The 16,496-nt window shown below is 41.2% G+C and overlaps 1 protein-coding gene and 2 non-coding genes across 3 annotated transcripts in view; 2 read left to right on the top strand and 1 right to left on the bottom strand.

The window, feature by feature from the left end:
- Positions 1-10,022, top strand: part of LOC102290027 (LIM domain-containing protein 1) — an 18,476-nt gene extending 8,454 nt beyond the window's left edge. Inside the window, exons 3-8 of the mRNA XM_042224588.1 lie at positions 2,432-2,499; positions 3,770-3,832; positions 4,372-4,505; positions 6,520-6,599; positions 8,133-8,272; positions 8,826-10,022. Coding sequence (XP_042080522.1) covers positions 2,432-2,499; positions 3,770-3,832; positions 4,372-4,505; positions 6,520-6,599; positions 8,133-8,272; positions 8,826-8,960 — 620 coding nt within the window. The 3' untranslated portion in view covers positions 8,961-10,022. The remainder of the gene's footprint in view (positions 1-2,431; positions 2,500-3,769; positions 3,833-4,371; positions 4,506-6,519; positions 6,600-8,132; positions 8,273-8,825) is intronic.
- A 2,532-nt stretch (positions 10,023-12,554) lies between these two features.
- trnar-acg lies at positions 12,555-12,627 on the top strand. The gene has a single exon. It is a non-coding gene; the product is annotated as a tRNA-Arg (tRNA).
- Positions 12,628-13,077: 450 nt separating this feature from the next.
- On the bottom strand, positions 13,078-13,150 carry trnar-acg. Its single transcript has one exon. It is a non-coding gene; the product is annotated as a tRNA-Arg (tRNA).
- Positions 13,151-16,496: the final 3,346 nt, after the last annotated feature.

The following is a 16,496-nucleotide window of genomic DNA, read 5'->3' as shown; positions in this document are numbered from 1 at the left end:
CTCATGTATTAAGCATTGCCCCTTTTTTTTTTAAATTTTTTCTCCTGTCTCCAAAATGTGTGTGTCAGCATAACTGCTACATGTGTTGAGTTGCACTGATAGGTATGACCATGCAGCACATTCTCACACTCTAGTCTACCAATACACACACACACACACACACACACACACACACACACACACACACCCCCAGGTGACTGTGAAAGGCAGGCGGACATTCCTGGTGGCCAAGAGCGCTCAGGCTGCACGTCTGAGATTCAGCACTTCGCTGCAGGGGTCTTCCTTCTAGTTTCATCATTTACTGTTTACAGACATTTAAAGGTAAAAACACAGTTTCAGTTAGAGAGAAAAAGCCCAAGTTTTACTTCTCAGATGGTCTGTGGAACTGTTTAAAAAAAAAAAAAAAAAAAAAAAGTGTAATTCAGAAGAAAAAAAATTAAAAACAGCTTCTTAAATTTATATGCTTGGAGACACTCAGGAAAACTTGCATCTGTAGAGTTAATCTTGATGGAAATAAAAAGGAAATTGTGGTTTGGTTTTTACATTTATTTTACTATGATAGCCTAGAACTGCAGCAGTGAAGCAAAGAACAGTGATAAACAGATTCTGCTTTCTCGATATCAGCCCATAATACAAGTCAGTCTGCAGGCTCTGGAGGATACAAGCCAGGATCCTATTGGTCCTTCAGTCTGCTGGTATGTTAACATCTGGAGGCTACATTTTCAGGGTCTTGACCAAACAACCGAAGTTCAAAGAAGTCTTAAAAATACTCATTTTCTTTGTAAATTAAAAGTACATCAGTGATTTCATAGGACATGAAATGATTTTAAGGTGAGAACAATCTCTGACATGTCACAGTTGAGGACCTGATTCGTTGAGGTTGAGGCTTGATTGGGAAGTCATGGCAGGGTCATTATGAGTTACTCATTTTCTGAATGGGATCACATGAGGGAATTCATAGATTTGCTTAATTAGAACCCGGCCCTGTGTTTTGGCTCTGTCCCTCAGGTGTTTTACATTTTTATGAAAGCGCCGTAGTCGTCGTTTCTTCTGCTTTTCAAACCGTCACTGCTGACTCCTGACTTTAATTAAGCTCTTATCTTTGTGCAAAGCCTTCCCTCTGTGACTCACTTAAAAAAAAAAAAAGAAGAATGTAAAGAAGAGGAATGGTCCATAATTCACTTTCATCCCCTTCATCCTTCCCTTTTTCCTTTAGGGACACAGTTCCAGGACTATCAGTAATTACTCACGGCAAGTTCCCCACCTTGGTCTGATCAGAATGACTTTGCTCTTCTTTAGGTAGTCTAGGTGACACTTTGGTAATACATGGTCATTTTTACTCAGTTAAAATGGGATCATGAACTTGTAAATTCCTGAAGAAGTTAATGTGCTACCCAGTGAAAAATAGAAATCATGAGGTTTCATGGTTTAGATCTCATTTGACTTTTTATTCCAGCTCATTGCTTCCAAACAGTCCAGTTATGACTTTAAATCGTCAAACAATTAGCTGAAAGATGAAGCAATGAGAAATCATTTGCAGAGAAAAAAGCCCCAGTACTTATTCCATCATGAAAAGGCTGTTTGTTTTTGTTAATTGGTATAGGTTAGGATGTGGATCTGTCTCCTGGAACAAGTAGACTGGTTACACAAAAAAAGAGTAAACAGATTGTGGGATGGAGCCTGAGAGATAAAGAAGACTGCAGTTCACTAAGGTGAACCCCTCCCTCTCCTCTGCTGTCCCCTCCCTCATCTCCCCACTTCCAAAATCCGAGGAATGTTCTTTCTTCCTGTGGGACCTGGGCAGGCGTAGCTATGTGAAGCACACAAGGGCTTGGTACGCGTGTTTTGACAAAAAGTAAGCATACCCAGCATGTGGAAGGAGATTAGATAGGAACAAAGAAGAGCAGTGCATTATTGGAGGATTTGGCCTATGGTGTCCATGAAATTCAACAGGGCACTCTTTAATCAGTTTACCTGTCCAATAATTAGATTTAATGAGCCCTTTATCTGCACGTGTTAGATCCAGATGTGTTCCTTGCCTGATTATAGCCTGCTCTGTGCCACAGTAGTGTTATATTAAGACACCAAGACACTGTGAATCCCTTTATTTGATTAATCTGCTTGGAATTCAGCAGGACGTAATGAATACTGCAAGACGGCCCATTACCTTTTGAATAGCTGTAATTAATCACTACATTCTTAATGCCTTAGTCGTGGTGTAACTATTTTCTGAGATGAAACTCGTGGCTCATGTAAGACTTTCCAGTATGACAGTTCAACTTTCTGTCGTTAAGTTATCTTTTCAAGCCTGTTCTAAACTGCCTAATGTTCATATTTCAGTAAGAGGGAATAAGATGTTTTTGTTAGTCAAAGCTGTGGACAACTTTGAAGAGGGAAATGATGCTAATAGACTGTTCTCTCTGTTCTGCAGGTCGAAGACTGAGAGGGAAAGCTTTCTACTATGTTGGAGGGAAGGTTTTCTGTGAAGAAGACTTCCTGGTGAGCAGTCGATAAAGAGTCAATATTTAGTTTCCTTAAACTGGATTTTATGGTCTGATAACCATCACTGGGATTTAAAAATGCAAAAAAAAAAAAGCATTAGATTTAGTTTAGATGCCAGTCAGTATCCTTCTGTCATGGCTCATTTCTAAAATCAGATAACTTTGTGATTTGCCTAAAATACCAGAAATCACAGGTTCCCACCATTTGTGCGCAAGATCGCCAGTTCAAGACCAGAAAGAGACGAATGTCCCAAAGAGCGTTGCATCAGGAAGGGCGTCCGGCATAGGAATGTCTGCCAAATCAAATATCCCTCCACTGTGGCGACCCCTTGTAAATAAGGGAGCTGCTCAAAGAAGTTATTTTGTTGGGTTTTTTTTTTTTTTTTTTTTTTTGGGGGGGGGGGGGGGGTGTACATTGTTCCTTAATCCAACCCATGATTATTGAAAACTGCTTCATTCCACTTGAATGCAAATGGCAATCAGAGACATGACCTTCTGACACAGTTAAGAGAATTTCCAGTATTCAATGTGAATTACTTCCTTAAAGTGAGACTGGAAAGAGGTCTGTTACTGGAGAAACAGCTTTCCTACTGCTGATGGGTTGGAGGGCAGTCAGGCCAATTGGACCATCAGAGTATTCCCACGTGTACTTTGAAAAAAAATTGAAAGAACATTCCCTGTGCATAATCACAGATGCATTCAACTCCATTAAAAGCCTAAGTTAGAATTTGTCATGAATTTTTTGTCTGCGTTTTACAGCTGGTGTTCATGTTGCGTTCATGTGAAAAGTATTTTACGAACTCATTCTTGCTCTCTCAGCAGCCCTGTGTCTGTTTACCCCGCGAGCCCTCTCTGTGTAAAACCTCCTGTAATTGCCCTTCCACCAAAAGCTCGTAGCTTCTCAATTAAAATCAACATTTATACTGAATTAAATTTGCTCCGGCTTTGCTCTCTGTATGAAGTGGTGATATATGCATATGTATTCTGCCAGGCCTGTACGTGTGCACTGTTCTCACTGATATTTTCCTACATAATATTTTTTAAATACTTAAATATACTCAAAACAAACTACACTGTACTGACTTTGTGACTAAATCGGAAAAAATGTCACTGAAGCAAATGTTACTGCAACAAACTGTAGAGATGGTTTTAGTTCAGCCGCCCAGATGGCCTGGGATTTGGCCTAGGGTAGACACTGTGGAGCTGTTGAGGGGTCCTATTGTGAGAAAATCCGTTAATAAACCATATTTGTGTTTTCTCTGTTGTAGTATTCTGGTTTCCAGCAGTCTGCAGACAAGTGCAACGCCTGCGGACACTTGATCATGGACATGGTAACTGTTGGGTTCCTCTCGTCAGCTGAATGGGCTTCTGTGTGATTTTTGTGTGTCAGTGTCTGGTGATCTCGGCACTAAACGTGGTTACTTCATCCTAAATGAGCATTCAGTGCACACATCTGGATGATGACTCAATAAAGAGCGTTGGCTCTGTGTCTTTGTCTGTCTCCTCAAACACAGACACACAGGCTTGTGGTTTAAAAACACCCCGATATGATGTCATCACAAGTCAGGAAGTAAAGAAAGACTGTTGACACGAGTCTGCATATGTTAACCATTCAGTAGGCTGAGTAAAGGAGATTTATTAGTTTTTCTCGCTGTAAATAAAATGTGTTAAAATTGGGTCAATCTTTGTGATTTGTTTGGTAGGTAAGCTTGCTTCTTGTATTTTGCGGAGTTATTTGTCTTAGTCTATTCTGGGCTGTGATGATGACTCGGTTAACCCACCAAAATGTTCTCTTTTTTTTCCTTTTTTTTTATGATGACCATTCAAAATACCAAGAAACATGAAGCGTGTTACTCATTCCTCTCCATAGATCCTGCAGGCCCTCGGGAAGTCGTACCACCCAGGCTGTTTCCGCTGTGTCATCTGTAACGAGAGCCTTGATGGAGTGCCCTTCACTGTGGACACCGAAAATAGGATCTACTGTGTCAAAGACTACCACAGGTGAGTGTCGCTTGTTACACAGTAATTAAAGGAGCACCTGGATTTGTCTGGGGTGGATTTAGTTTAAAGTGACGCTGGGAAAACATGTCCAGGTTTCATGTTCCAATTGAACTCACTAGCACAGCCCTTTAACTTTCCTCTGCTATGGCGGGATCAGGTTGAGAAGGCCTGCACGGGTTGACTAAGTTTCCCTCTGCCACATGTGGCAGACACATGAGAAGTTTATTCTGGCAGGGGGCAAGAGAGAGAGGGGGAGGGAGGAAAGAAAATATCACTGTCCAGTTAGAGGTGTGAATAGTGGCACAGAGCCATGGCTCTTCCTAGGGCTGGGCGATATATCGAGTTTTTTAAAAATATCGATATATTTTCATACGAGATATAAGATGTGACAATATCGTTTATATCGATATAGTCTATGTTACGTTATAATTATACTTGTGGAGCCGCAGGTTTGCCTCTCTTTCGTCCACTTTTGTCTCTACGCAACGTTACTCGGCCTCGCCTCTCCTTCACTGAACACAACTCCGCCTCCCCCATAGCTTCACCTGCAGGCAATGACAAGATGAAAGCGGAAAATCTCCGTTAGCGAGTTACCGTGCGTGGGGCTGGACGGCGTCAACGTGTTAGCGAGCTAACCGCGCTAACGAGCTAACCGCGCTAACGACATGCAGCCGAGGGGCTGCACGGCCTAAAATCCTTTCATTTTCTCAAAAATCGACAGTGCGCCTTATGTATGAATTCTGGTTGTGCTTACTGACCGCGAACCGATTTTATGTGGTACACAGCGCTCAGCAATCTGTCAAAAAATGTTTTAATATGACTTTGCTAAGCTACGGAGCTGCACCGCTTGATGGATTGTCGGAGGATTACGGCTACCGAGGAGGAGCCTCGCGGAGTGATACGTACTGTGTGTGTATAAGGACCACAAATGGCACCTGTTCAGAGACGTGGTGCAGCTGTGAAATCTGTCTCTTTGTTATTATGCTCAGCGTCTATTAGTTTACATTTTGACTGCACAATTGTGAGCTTTTTGTTATGCACAAAAACAACATTGTTTTCTTTTATTTATGGACCATGATTATTTAATAAATGCTGATAATTTATTTTTGAGTAATTTCTTCATGTACATCTACGCTGTATGTAAATAAAAGTGCCCGTGTGACATCTGGGACACAGTGTGACTAAGAACTCTCTTTTTGTTCTTAACTTATGGCTTTAAAAAAAAAATCGAGATATATATCTTATATCGCCATCCAGCTAAAAAATATCGAGATATGAATTTTGGGTCATATCGCCCAGCCCTACTCTCTTCCATTATTGGACATAACTATATAAAGTAGGGGTCAAAGGTTTATGTATGAATCCATGTGTGGGAACTGTTAACCACTTTGACAAACTGCAATCACATTTGAATGTGCAGCACCTGTAAAGGCTCGCTCTCCACAGCGGCTCTGCAGTTCCAGCTGTTCTTTTTTGTTTTGTTTTGTTTTGTTTTTTTCCTGCTGGGACAGCATGTACAGCAGAACCGAGCACGTGGCCGATCTCTGCCTGGCAGCCCCCAAATGTTCTCTACGCTGATTAAATCAGACAAGCCTTATTGTGTATACAGCTATGTGACTTTTGGCCACAGTCATGCCCATCCACACTGAGAGACCCTTTGTTATTTCCTCAGACTTCCAGGTGCCTGCCACGTGTGTGGAAATAATGAATCCAGTTTGCGCTTTAATTTTCTACTCGTTCTTGGATTTGGGGAATCACGTGTGTGAAGTGAAGCCAGCACATCTGCAGACCTGGCATTTCCTTAGCTGAATCAGGAGGCGGGGGGGTGTAACGTCTGGTAAAGGGACACTGCATATGAACTGTGATCTTTAAAGTCTGGATAGAGTTCATTTTAATTCAGCTCATTTAGTTACTACATTTACCTTAGTCGTTACAGTTCTTTTTTTTTTTTTTTTTTTTCTCCAGTTAAGTTTAAAAAAGTCTTTAAAAAGTTTCTCTTTCCATTCTTATTTCCCAGGCGTCCTTGCACCCTAAATGTTGCCTGTAACCAGCCAATCCTGCCCTCAGAGGTAAGCTATCGCTTGCTGTTTTACTTGGGTAACATCAGCAATGTGCATTTGAACATTTTGAGCTTTTCTCAAAAGAAAACACCAAAACAAACTTTGTCCTGGGTTTAAAAAAAAAAAAAAAAAATAGGTGGTGAACATTTAGTTCCACAAACGGCCACTTGAAAAACGCTCAACCACACAGTAGAATCAAACGTGTTTACAGCCTGTGACACACAAACTGTTTTGCTCTTTCTGTAAACTTAAACCAACAACTGTCACATGCAGCAGGACGTTTTTAAATCTCTCCTCCCGTTAACAAATTGTTTACTAAGTTTGCTAATGTTAGCTGATAAATTATCAATCCTCTCTTTTGTGCATATTTGTTCATTTGTAAATCAAAAAAGTGAAATAAAAAAAATGATGTCCAGTTGGCTACTCATCCCTTTATATATGCAGGCGTTAATTTAAATTACCATACCAAACTGGCACAACACAAATCATGTTTTTATACCCACATAAGATATATTTTAGTTATAAAAAAAGAAGGAAACACCCTGGGTACATCAGTTAAAAATAAGTGAAAGACAACCATACAGTATAATAAGCAGCTTAAATCAATCAAATAAAATATGACACAAAAAACGCCTGTCTCAATAAGGTAAAAACGAATCTGGGTAGAAATCAAAGTAAATATAATTTCATATTAAAAATGTAATTCATAATCTGGTATGAGAGACTTGTATGCCTGGAAGTGCACAGACAGTAAAGAGAATAAATAAAATGCGATAAAGGCCACTAGCCAGAGTAAACTGGGCACCATTCATAGTAAACACCTTCATCTCTACACCATAAGGACGCAGCTTTGTTGGTTAAAAGCAGCGCTGACATTTGAACTCCTCTATGGCAGCTTCAAATACCTTACTTTTCTGGTGACTGGAGAATATCTGAAATATTTATTTAAACTTCAGATCCACTCAGTGATTACTGTAGGCAAGCTGGACTGTGTTGTAGCACATAGGTGCTGAGAAAATTACTCAGTATCCAGATAAGTATATGTAATTTGGAGCTGAAATGTGAACCTGTGTACAGGATATGATCATAAAGCGCCGGATTTTTATCTTTACTGTAGAGAATGATTAGCTCAGGTTCACAGGAGGGCAAAGACTGTGAGAAGAACCATAAAGCTAAGATGACTAAGAAACTGTAGGAGTAGAGCATGATCAGCTATTTTTACACATGGACTGTCATTCAGTAAGAACGTGATTGTTTATAAATCCTTAAGACCCAAACACAGAGCTCAAGTTTCAAGCTGGTCACAACAATGTGAGGGCTCATCTGAGTTATCGTTTGACGGGAGGGAGAAATAAATTGAGTACATTCACAACATAGAATGAAACTGCTCTGATACTGGAGCAACCAGTGGCAGTCATGTCTCAACACTCGCCAAGATGATTGCCAAGCACTTGAGCTCCAAAGTTGTGATGCAGAGGAGTTACAGATCATTCAGCTCGTGGCTTGCATTGACGTCCCCGGGCTTCTTATCGATCTTTTGAAGCTTTTGTCAAACTGAGAAGTTGAACAGAAGGAGAGAGTGGAGCATTTTCTAGTGATATTACCTTCAGTGGTTTGTTTGGGGTTTTTTGTTTTTTCCAGGGGTCTGATGAAACCATTCGAGTAGTATCCATGGACAAAGACTATCATGTTGAATGTTATCACTGTGAGGTAAGTAAAAACACCTCGAAATGTAAAATGTGTGTTTTAGTGGCTCTTAGCCAGTCGCTTTCTGAATAGCTCATTAAATGAAATTATAATGAGTAGATCCCCGATCTTAATTACAGTCTTGGTAATTATGCTGTGCTGAGCAGAGCAGGTATGCAACACCTCATCATCACCATCTGATCATTTTCTCAAGTACCTGTTGTTTGTTCTTTTGCATGATTGACAGCTTCTTTTTTTTTTTTTTTCTTTCTCTCTCATAATCACTGAGCTGTGAGAAGTGCCTCTGTGTAACTACTGGATGGTTTCTTCTCAGCTTTTTATTTTTTTATTTTTAAGTCTTTCAGGTTGTTCAAAAGCACAAAATTTAGTGTTAGAAACATTTCTTTCAAGAAATCTTGCAGCACAAAAGAAAACCTCTGCTGACCAGAGCCATTATTGCTGTCAAATTTTCCAAGATCAATACAGAGCAACAATCACACCCTTTGTCGACTGTTCTATCTGCTGAAGCTCACTCAGTAGACATGTCTCAGCCATGTTCCTGCTTCATGCTCTGCAGGACTGTAAGATGGAACTGAACGATGAGGAAGGTCACCGCTGTTACCCGCTGAACGGACACCTTCTCTGCCACTCCTGCCACCTGAAGCACATCCAGCCCGGCCGCTCCTCTTCAGTCGCTGCCGCCTCCTACTAACAGCGCTCCAGGTGGTGGGAGACACCTGATGGATCGGAGAAGGAACTGCAAAATATGGACTTCGGGAATTTATTTGCAATTCTTGTTGTAAAGGATTGAGACGTCCTGAAATATAGTTTGATATGTATATTGACAGGAATGTCAATGAAGTGTCCTTTATGCAGAATCCAATAATGAAGTACTGCAATGCACCAAAACCCTACTTTAAATGAAGCATTGCATGCAGACTTTCCAGAAGTGTTGTCATATTATAAATTTTCTTTGTGTAAATATGAAATGCCTTGGTTGTGTAAATATCCTAGACTGTGTGCCTTCAACTTTGCCTCCAAACTTCTGCTGTTAATTTCAACATTTAGTTACATCATATAATAACTTAGACACATCTGTGTCACACGAGAATAAATCGATACTTAATTCCAGGGGTATAAGAGACGGGCATCGTGGCACTGAAAGAATCCTGAATTGGAATCTCTGGAATGATTTGGCAAAACCAAAGATTGGAGTGGAAGTATAACTCTGAGGGGGAAATGTGTGTTTGTGTGTTTGTTTGTTTGTTTTTTAACCATTATTTTGGGATAAATCCTGCTAACATCAACAACATCAATGGGTTTTTTTCTTTTAAATGTCCCAGTGACCACTGAAATTAAAGCTAATTTACAGGATCCTTCAAAATAATTTCCCAAATGTGTTTTATCAAGTGAGAGACTTGGTTATACTGTTAGTCTGTTCTAAGCACATGGAGAAATAGAAGTGAGTTTTCTATGCACCTATGAGAATGCTGGTATTAGAACTGTAGATCATTGCATATTTTTTTTATAAATATTTATATATACTGTAGGCCTATAATCATTTGTCTGTTTTATTTTTTGGGCAATTCCCCTTTAAATAGTTATTTCCCTTCCAGAACATTTTCGGTTTGATGCTTTTTGCCATCCATATTTTATTCATATACTAACTTAATGCTTGCTTGCTTGACATTTGCAGTCCTTATTTTGTAACCAACTGTGTTCTGTTTGATTGTTGTAAAGGAAATATTTAATTAATAAAATACAACAAGCCAAATTTGATTTAGACTATTAAATTGCTATTTCAGACCCCTTAACAAGCGTCTCCTGTTGCTTTTTCACCGTCGTAATTTATTATTTATTACTGATTAATTATATTAAGCTGACAAACAGGCTAACGGTGTAACTTCTTCAACATTGGCTGATATCCATTCAGCATAGATGCTGATGCTAAAGAACAACAGGTATCTGATTGTGTTGCCTGTGCTTCAGCCAGACCACGTTTGTTTACAGAGCCCGCACCACTGTATCCAGAGGACAAGTGGGGCTACGACTGTATGCTGAGGCTGACTAAAAGTGCAGTGAGTACTGGCAACTGCACTCTGTTGTCTAGTCTTTTTCCTCTAATCCCAAAGCAGACAACAGTGGGACCAATTATGTCAAGACAAGGCAACTATACATGTTTTAAGTTTTCAACAGATGAGGTAAAGTACGAATTGGGAGAAATTGACCCAAGCTGGTGTGCTGTCACACTCACAGGAAGAACCACCAACAATGTAAGTGACCCAAACACTCTGATTGGAACATGGGCTAGAAGTGGGTTGTATTATTACTGTGGACACCGCACTCTTTTGGTTTGGGTTCCTCTGGGAAGTGAGGGGACATGTGCTATGGTACGGCTGGGAGCTCCACTCACACTGATGGGAAACCAGGTAAAAGCCCTACCACAACACAACACATGCACTTTAGCTGCCAGACGTAAGAGACACATTTTGGCAAAGAGAGGGACCCAGGGGGCACATGCGTATGACCCAAGATTGAATTCACCCACCTGGATTGACTCAATAGGAGTGCCCAGGGGAGTTCCAAATGAGTATAAACTAGCAGACCAAGTAGCTTCAGGATTTGAAAGTATATTCATCTGGGTAACTCCAAACAAGAATGTTGATTGCATAAATTATGTCAACTATAACTTGCTGAGACTCTCTAACCTAACCAGAGACGGCATGGAGGGGTTTGCGGAACAGTTGGGTCCGACCTCGCTGATGGGAGTGCAAAATCGAATGGCCCTTGACATGTTGTTGGCAGAGAAAGGGGGTGTATGTGCCATGTTCGGAGACGTGTTGTACCTTTATCCCCAACAACACTGCCCCAGATGGCTCAGTAACTCGAGCTCTGGAAGGGCTGAAAACTTTGTCTAAAACTATGCATGAACACTCAGGAATCGACAACCCGCTGGAGAGCTGGATGACATCCGTGTTCAGACAATGGAAAGGGTTTGTGATGTCTGTAATGCTTTCTATTGCATCATTTCTAGGGATATTGGTGACTTGTGGTTGTTGTCTCATTCCTTGCACCAGAGGATTGTTGGAAAAGGTAATCACGAGGCCAGTGGACCCCGGAGCGGTGACCCCGGTGTCCATGATGCCATTGATGGAGCTAGAAGTAATTGAGTTCTGTAACTTCTGAGCTACAGAAGGTTAAAAATGCATACATGCCTACAAAACACATATAATACATACAATCTAGAAACAGGCCTGAGCAAAGGCCTGAATGCATTCAGCAACCTGTTGCATTTGAGTTTGCTTAGTAACAGGTGACAGAAGATGTGTCAGAGAGGAGGACAAGTCCACGGGGGCCTTCAGGGCCTGAAGTCATCGCCATATTTGGAAAAGATGCTAGAAAAAGGAACTTCTTTGTCTGCCTTTAGCTCTAAAAATTGATCATTGTCTGTAAACGATGCACATAATGTTCTCAAGATGCAAATAATGTTCTTATAACGCGTGAAGGGGCGGTAACCCTGACATTATAAAAAGCCATTGTCTGTGTATTTTGGGCGAAGAAGTCCGTTGATGTGATGCTGTGTGCTTCTTCCCACGTGTGTGTTCTTAATAAACTCTTCATCTGATTGCACTCTACTGGGCCTCCATTGGTTTGTTTTCTTGCCACATATTCAAATTCGGAACAATGTCCTCCTTACTATTAGTCCTGAGGAGCACGGCAGCCACTGCCATGTTTTTTTCTGCAATGATAGTCTACAACAGGGGTCTCCAACTCCACTTCTCGAGAGCTTCTGTCCTGCAGCTTTTAGATGCATCCCTACTCCAACACAGGTGAAATAAATGGTTGAATTACCTCTTCAGCATGCCAACAAGTTTGGCAAAGGTCTGGTAACAAGCCATTCATTTGATTCATGTCTTGTGGAACAAGGATGCATCTAAAAGCTGAAGGACAGAAGGTTTCAAGAACTGGAGTTGGAAGCCCCTAGTCTACACACATCCTCTTTAGGCGCAGGCAGATTGGCTGGCTAAAAAAAAAAAAACGCAACAAGGAAGAACTCGATCCTATGATCTTCTGATTTGTTTAGGCACCGTGTTCACTAGCTCTGAAAATAAGCACGATGGCGTCACCTGCTGGCATAAAGAGCAACTAGGCCGAGTTTTTTCTCATTAAGTTGTAACTACTACGATTTATTCATTTAACAATTATTGTTCTTTTTAATGTTATACTTATAAAAAGAACGAGTAAACCTGGACTGCAAATACTTACACTGTTGTGAAGTAGGAAGATCTCGAGTGGAGACCGTCGTGGGCCAGTGGCGCAATGGATAACGCGTCTGACTACGGATCAGAAGATTCTAGGTTCGACTCCTGGCTGGCTCGATCTTTTCCACTCTCCTCATATATAAATTTAAGAAAGCTTCCTTGTTTTACTTTCACTTCCGTAGAACGAATTACGTCTCCATCTCCACGAGATCCTAGGTATTGTGATGGTTCTGACACAACCTCTAATAGTTATAACAATAATACTTATCTGTGTTTATCCAAGAAACTTTGTCTTCCCCCAAACAACCAAACTGAACTGAAGCTGTACTTGTTGCCAAGAAAATTGACTGATTGATGACTGATCCCTTTTGATTCTTTGTACCACATTGAATTGGTCAAATCTTTCTAGAAATTCCAGCAAGTTCAGGCAACAGGCCTGCCTCTTTATTCTTCTGGTCACTAGCACACAATATAATCAATACATCCACTATTTCTTGGAATTATACATCTCTAGCAAGTCATCCAGCATTTAACTCTTATATAAGAGAATGAAGGCTAAAAATACGACGAGCCAGCCAGGAGTCGAACCTAGAATCTTCTGATCCGTAGTCAGACGCGTTATCCATTGCGCCACTGGCCCACGTGACAGACTCAGTGCACACTTGCAATTCGTTAGCGTACCACTCTTCCTCTCTTACTTTAAAAGGCTCCGTTGGTCAGCAGATGTCGCTGTTGAGCTTTACACAAATAAGGTGGCAGGACGTCTCAAGCTAATTGTCGAACACACTTTTTTCTCAATATACTGACTTTAATCTCAGAATTCTGAGAAAAAGACACCAATTATGAGATTAAGTCTGAGAATTCTAAGGTTAATCTCAGAGAAAAAATTCTGAATTCTGAGAAAAAGTCAGACTTTTTTCATAAAAATTCTGGAAAAGAAAAAAAGAAAGAAAGACGTGGCTACTTTTTCTGTCTTTCTAGTGGTCCTAATCCTCTTCCATAAGAACAGGCTAATCAGACAGAAACACTAGTTACATTTCGTCACAGAGTGCCCACCACAGCAATAAACCAGGTAACTACACTCCCAAAGGCAAAGTAATATTAATGGTTTATTTTCACCATCTTTCGCTAGCTCACCTAAATTAACCAATCTGTGTCTAACCACACAGACTAGTCCCGCCTTCTAAATCGGCAGCTAAAGTTTATATATACTTAACCCAGCTATTTTTAATAAAGTAAATTAAAGTTAGGAGAGTTGTGAGCAAATTCTAATTCATATTCTATTAGTTAATATACAGCATTGTGCGACAAGCTATTATGTAGCAAGCTATCATATGCAACCCTGATAATGTTAAATACTACACGGTTTAACATACTAGTTTGCACATTGGGACATGAGCAAATAAAGTAAGAGTAGCACAATTAATTGCCCATCAGAGACTGACCGAGTTTTTTTTGTCCTTTTTTGAAACAGAATGGATCCTAGATTTAGAAGAAGGAGAGGGGACGGCTGTGCCAGTCGCTTTGACACAGAAGAGGCCAAGACAGTCAAAGCAGAGAAAAGACCATGGGCCTGAGCTCTCTCACCTGAGAAGGTAAAAGAGTCAGCAAGGATGGCTGTTCTGTCAAGGTGGGGACCCTGATAATGAACACCATCTTCTGCAGTCTGGAATCTTCAGGGGCCATAAGCTTCAGCGGTTGGCTGAAAATGTACTGGGTTATGCTAGGTATGTGGTTCCTCTCTCACACACACAAAATATAAGTTAAAAAATTATTGTACTTTTATTCTCTGTTATCGGTTTAATAGAGAATTTTCCTTCCTGCTGGCTGGATCCACGCCTTACCAGATATTGACCAGAGGTGGATTTCCAAAACGTTGTACAAGTGGTTGCGCTTTAATCAATCAGAGGTGGACCACACAAAGGTAGACAGAATGTGCAATTCACTGATTTCAAGTGCTCTGCCTGCACTGGAGCAGTACTTTGGCCACCCCCTGTTCCTTTGGATGGATAGGACGCTGTGGCGTGTGAGGCTGTACTGTCCACATCCAGACTGTTGCAAGTCAGATCTTATATCTGCTGGACTACATTAGTAGATCAAGCTCATAGTTGATATCAGCAACTCTTATTACTTGGCTTCAGAATATCTTGCCTGTAGGAGCTGCAAACAAAAGATGATCAGCTGGAGCCACACCATCATTTCCCAGCTAGATGTTGGCCATCGCAATTACACTTCCCATGTCTTCTGACATACAAGCTGGGATGTGACATCCAGGTTGTGTTATTCATGCATCAGCGTAGGTTGGGAAACAGAAGCAGCCAAAAAAAGCAACTGGAGGAAGAGCATGCTAAAAGCTGGCTTGAGAAGCAAATTCAGTTTCTCACTGCCTGCAGGACCTAAAAATCATTGACTGATGCACGTATATCCCCAGATGTCCTCAGCAGGCTGGATAAAGTGAAGGCCTCCATCACATCCCTGTTTGGACAGGCTATCAAAATGGACTTCACCAAGAAGATTGTGAGGAAGCTGGCAGGTGAGCCCCGGTATACAGCAGCTTGGGTAACAAATGTTACTAGGACATTTGCTACTGGATGCCCAACTGATTCCCACGCTCTCTACTCTGGTTTCATGGCCCAAGTCACCAGCTACATCTTTTTGTGGGATGACAGCGACCTGCAATGACTCAGGGCAGCTAAGCCCACAGAAGCAAGGAAACAAGTCACATGTGCCCTACAGAAGCAGATGTGACAAGCTACATCACCAAAGCAGAGATGATACTTCACTGTAGAAGGACCATCCAGGACGGTGAGGAAGTCATGCTCAAGCAGTTGACTGAGGCATATGATGGAGAGAGGAGCTGCAACACTTTTGTTGTCCCTCTGATCCACTCTGCAAGGATGCCAGAAATCTGGAAGGCCCTACGAAAAAAAATCCCTGCCTTGAGTATGAAGGGTTCCTATGGCCTACATTTTTTACTTAACCCTGTATTTTAAGTTTACAGCTTTTGTTGGTGATAAGAACCCCCGACCTGCCGCATACACCCACACAGAAATAGTTAAGTAATTGACAAACAATTAAATGAAAGCAGTCGAGAACTTGATAGATTATTTACCTTATCAAGAGAGAAGGAGGCTATTACAAAAGTATTTCAGTTGTGTGGTTGTTCTGCCTTTGTTCTGCAGGGATGGCCCAACTGAAACAGATGAAGCTCCCAAGTGGGTCCATTTCCTTGTTACCTCTGAAAGAAACCCACCCAGCTGCCTGCCCTTTCCTGCCTCCTCCCATTCTCTTGTTCCTCACCAACCTGTGATGGGTTCATGGATGTGCTTTACACCACCCAGCATTATCATAAGAGAAAAGGGCAGGGGGAGAAGAACAGTGGCAAAAATGAAGTGGTACGCAAGGAAGAATAATACCATCACATGTAAACAGTGTTGGCAGCAGTTGGTGCTGCCAGGCCACAGCCACCAAGACTCTGACTGAGTGGAGGGCAGGAAGAAAGATGCTCTACCCTGACTCTAGTGCACTGCATATTTAATGTAATTTTATTTTATTATAGACCATAGAAGTGATCTGTTCATTGTGGGTTATCACATATTACACCATAACCCAGAAGTTCTTGTCTATTGTTCAATTTCGCCACGTTTCTCTTTTGTCTTGGTGCATGCTCAATCATCCAGGTAAGGAAATCCCAGAAGGCTGGACTGAAGGAACAGGGAGAAATAGCCGAGGTATGACAAATTGCACAAGGACTGGACTGAAAATCAGTGGCAACGGGTCTGACAGAGTGATTAATCCAAATTTTACATTTTTGGTTTGTATTATTGGTGTTTACTGAGGAGCCAGGAGAGCTGTACAGCAGTGAGTGTTTACAGCCATCTGTATAACACAGTGGAGGCTTCTGTCATGCTTTGGGGCTACATTTGTGGTGGTGGAGATCTTGTCAGAATTGATGGAATTATGAAAGCAGGGCCATCAGATTTTGG

Source organism: Haplochromis burtoni, unplaced genomic scaffold (assembly GCF_018398535.1).
Source record: "Haplochromis burtoni strain Fernald_Lab_line unplaced genomic scaffold, NCSU_Asbu1 Contig_142, whole genome shotgun sequence".
Lineage (NCBI taxonomy): Eukaryota > Metazoa > Chordata > Actinopteri > Cichliformes > Cichlidae > Haplochromis > Haplochromis burtoni.
Note: the sequence above shows the minus strand (reverse complement) of the source record. Positions and strands in the feature narration are given on the sequence as shown.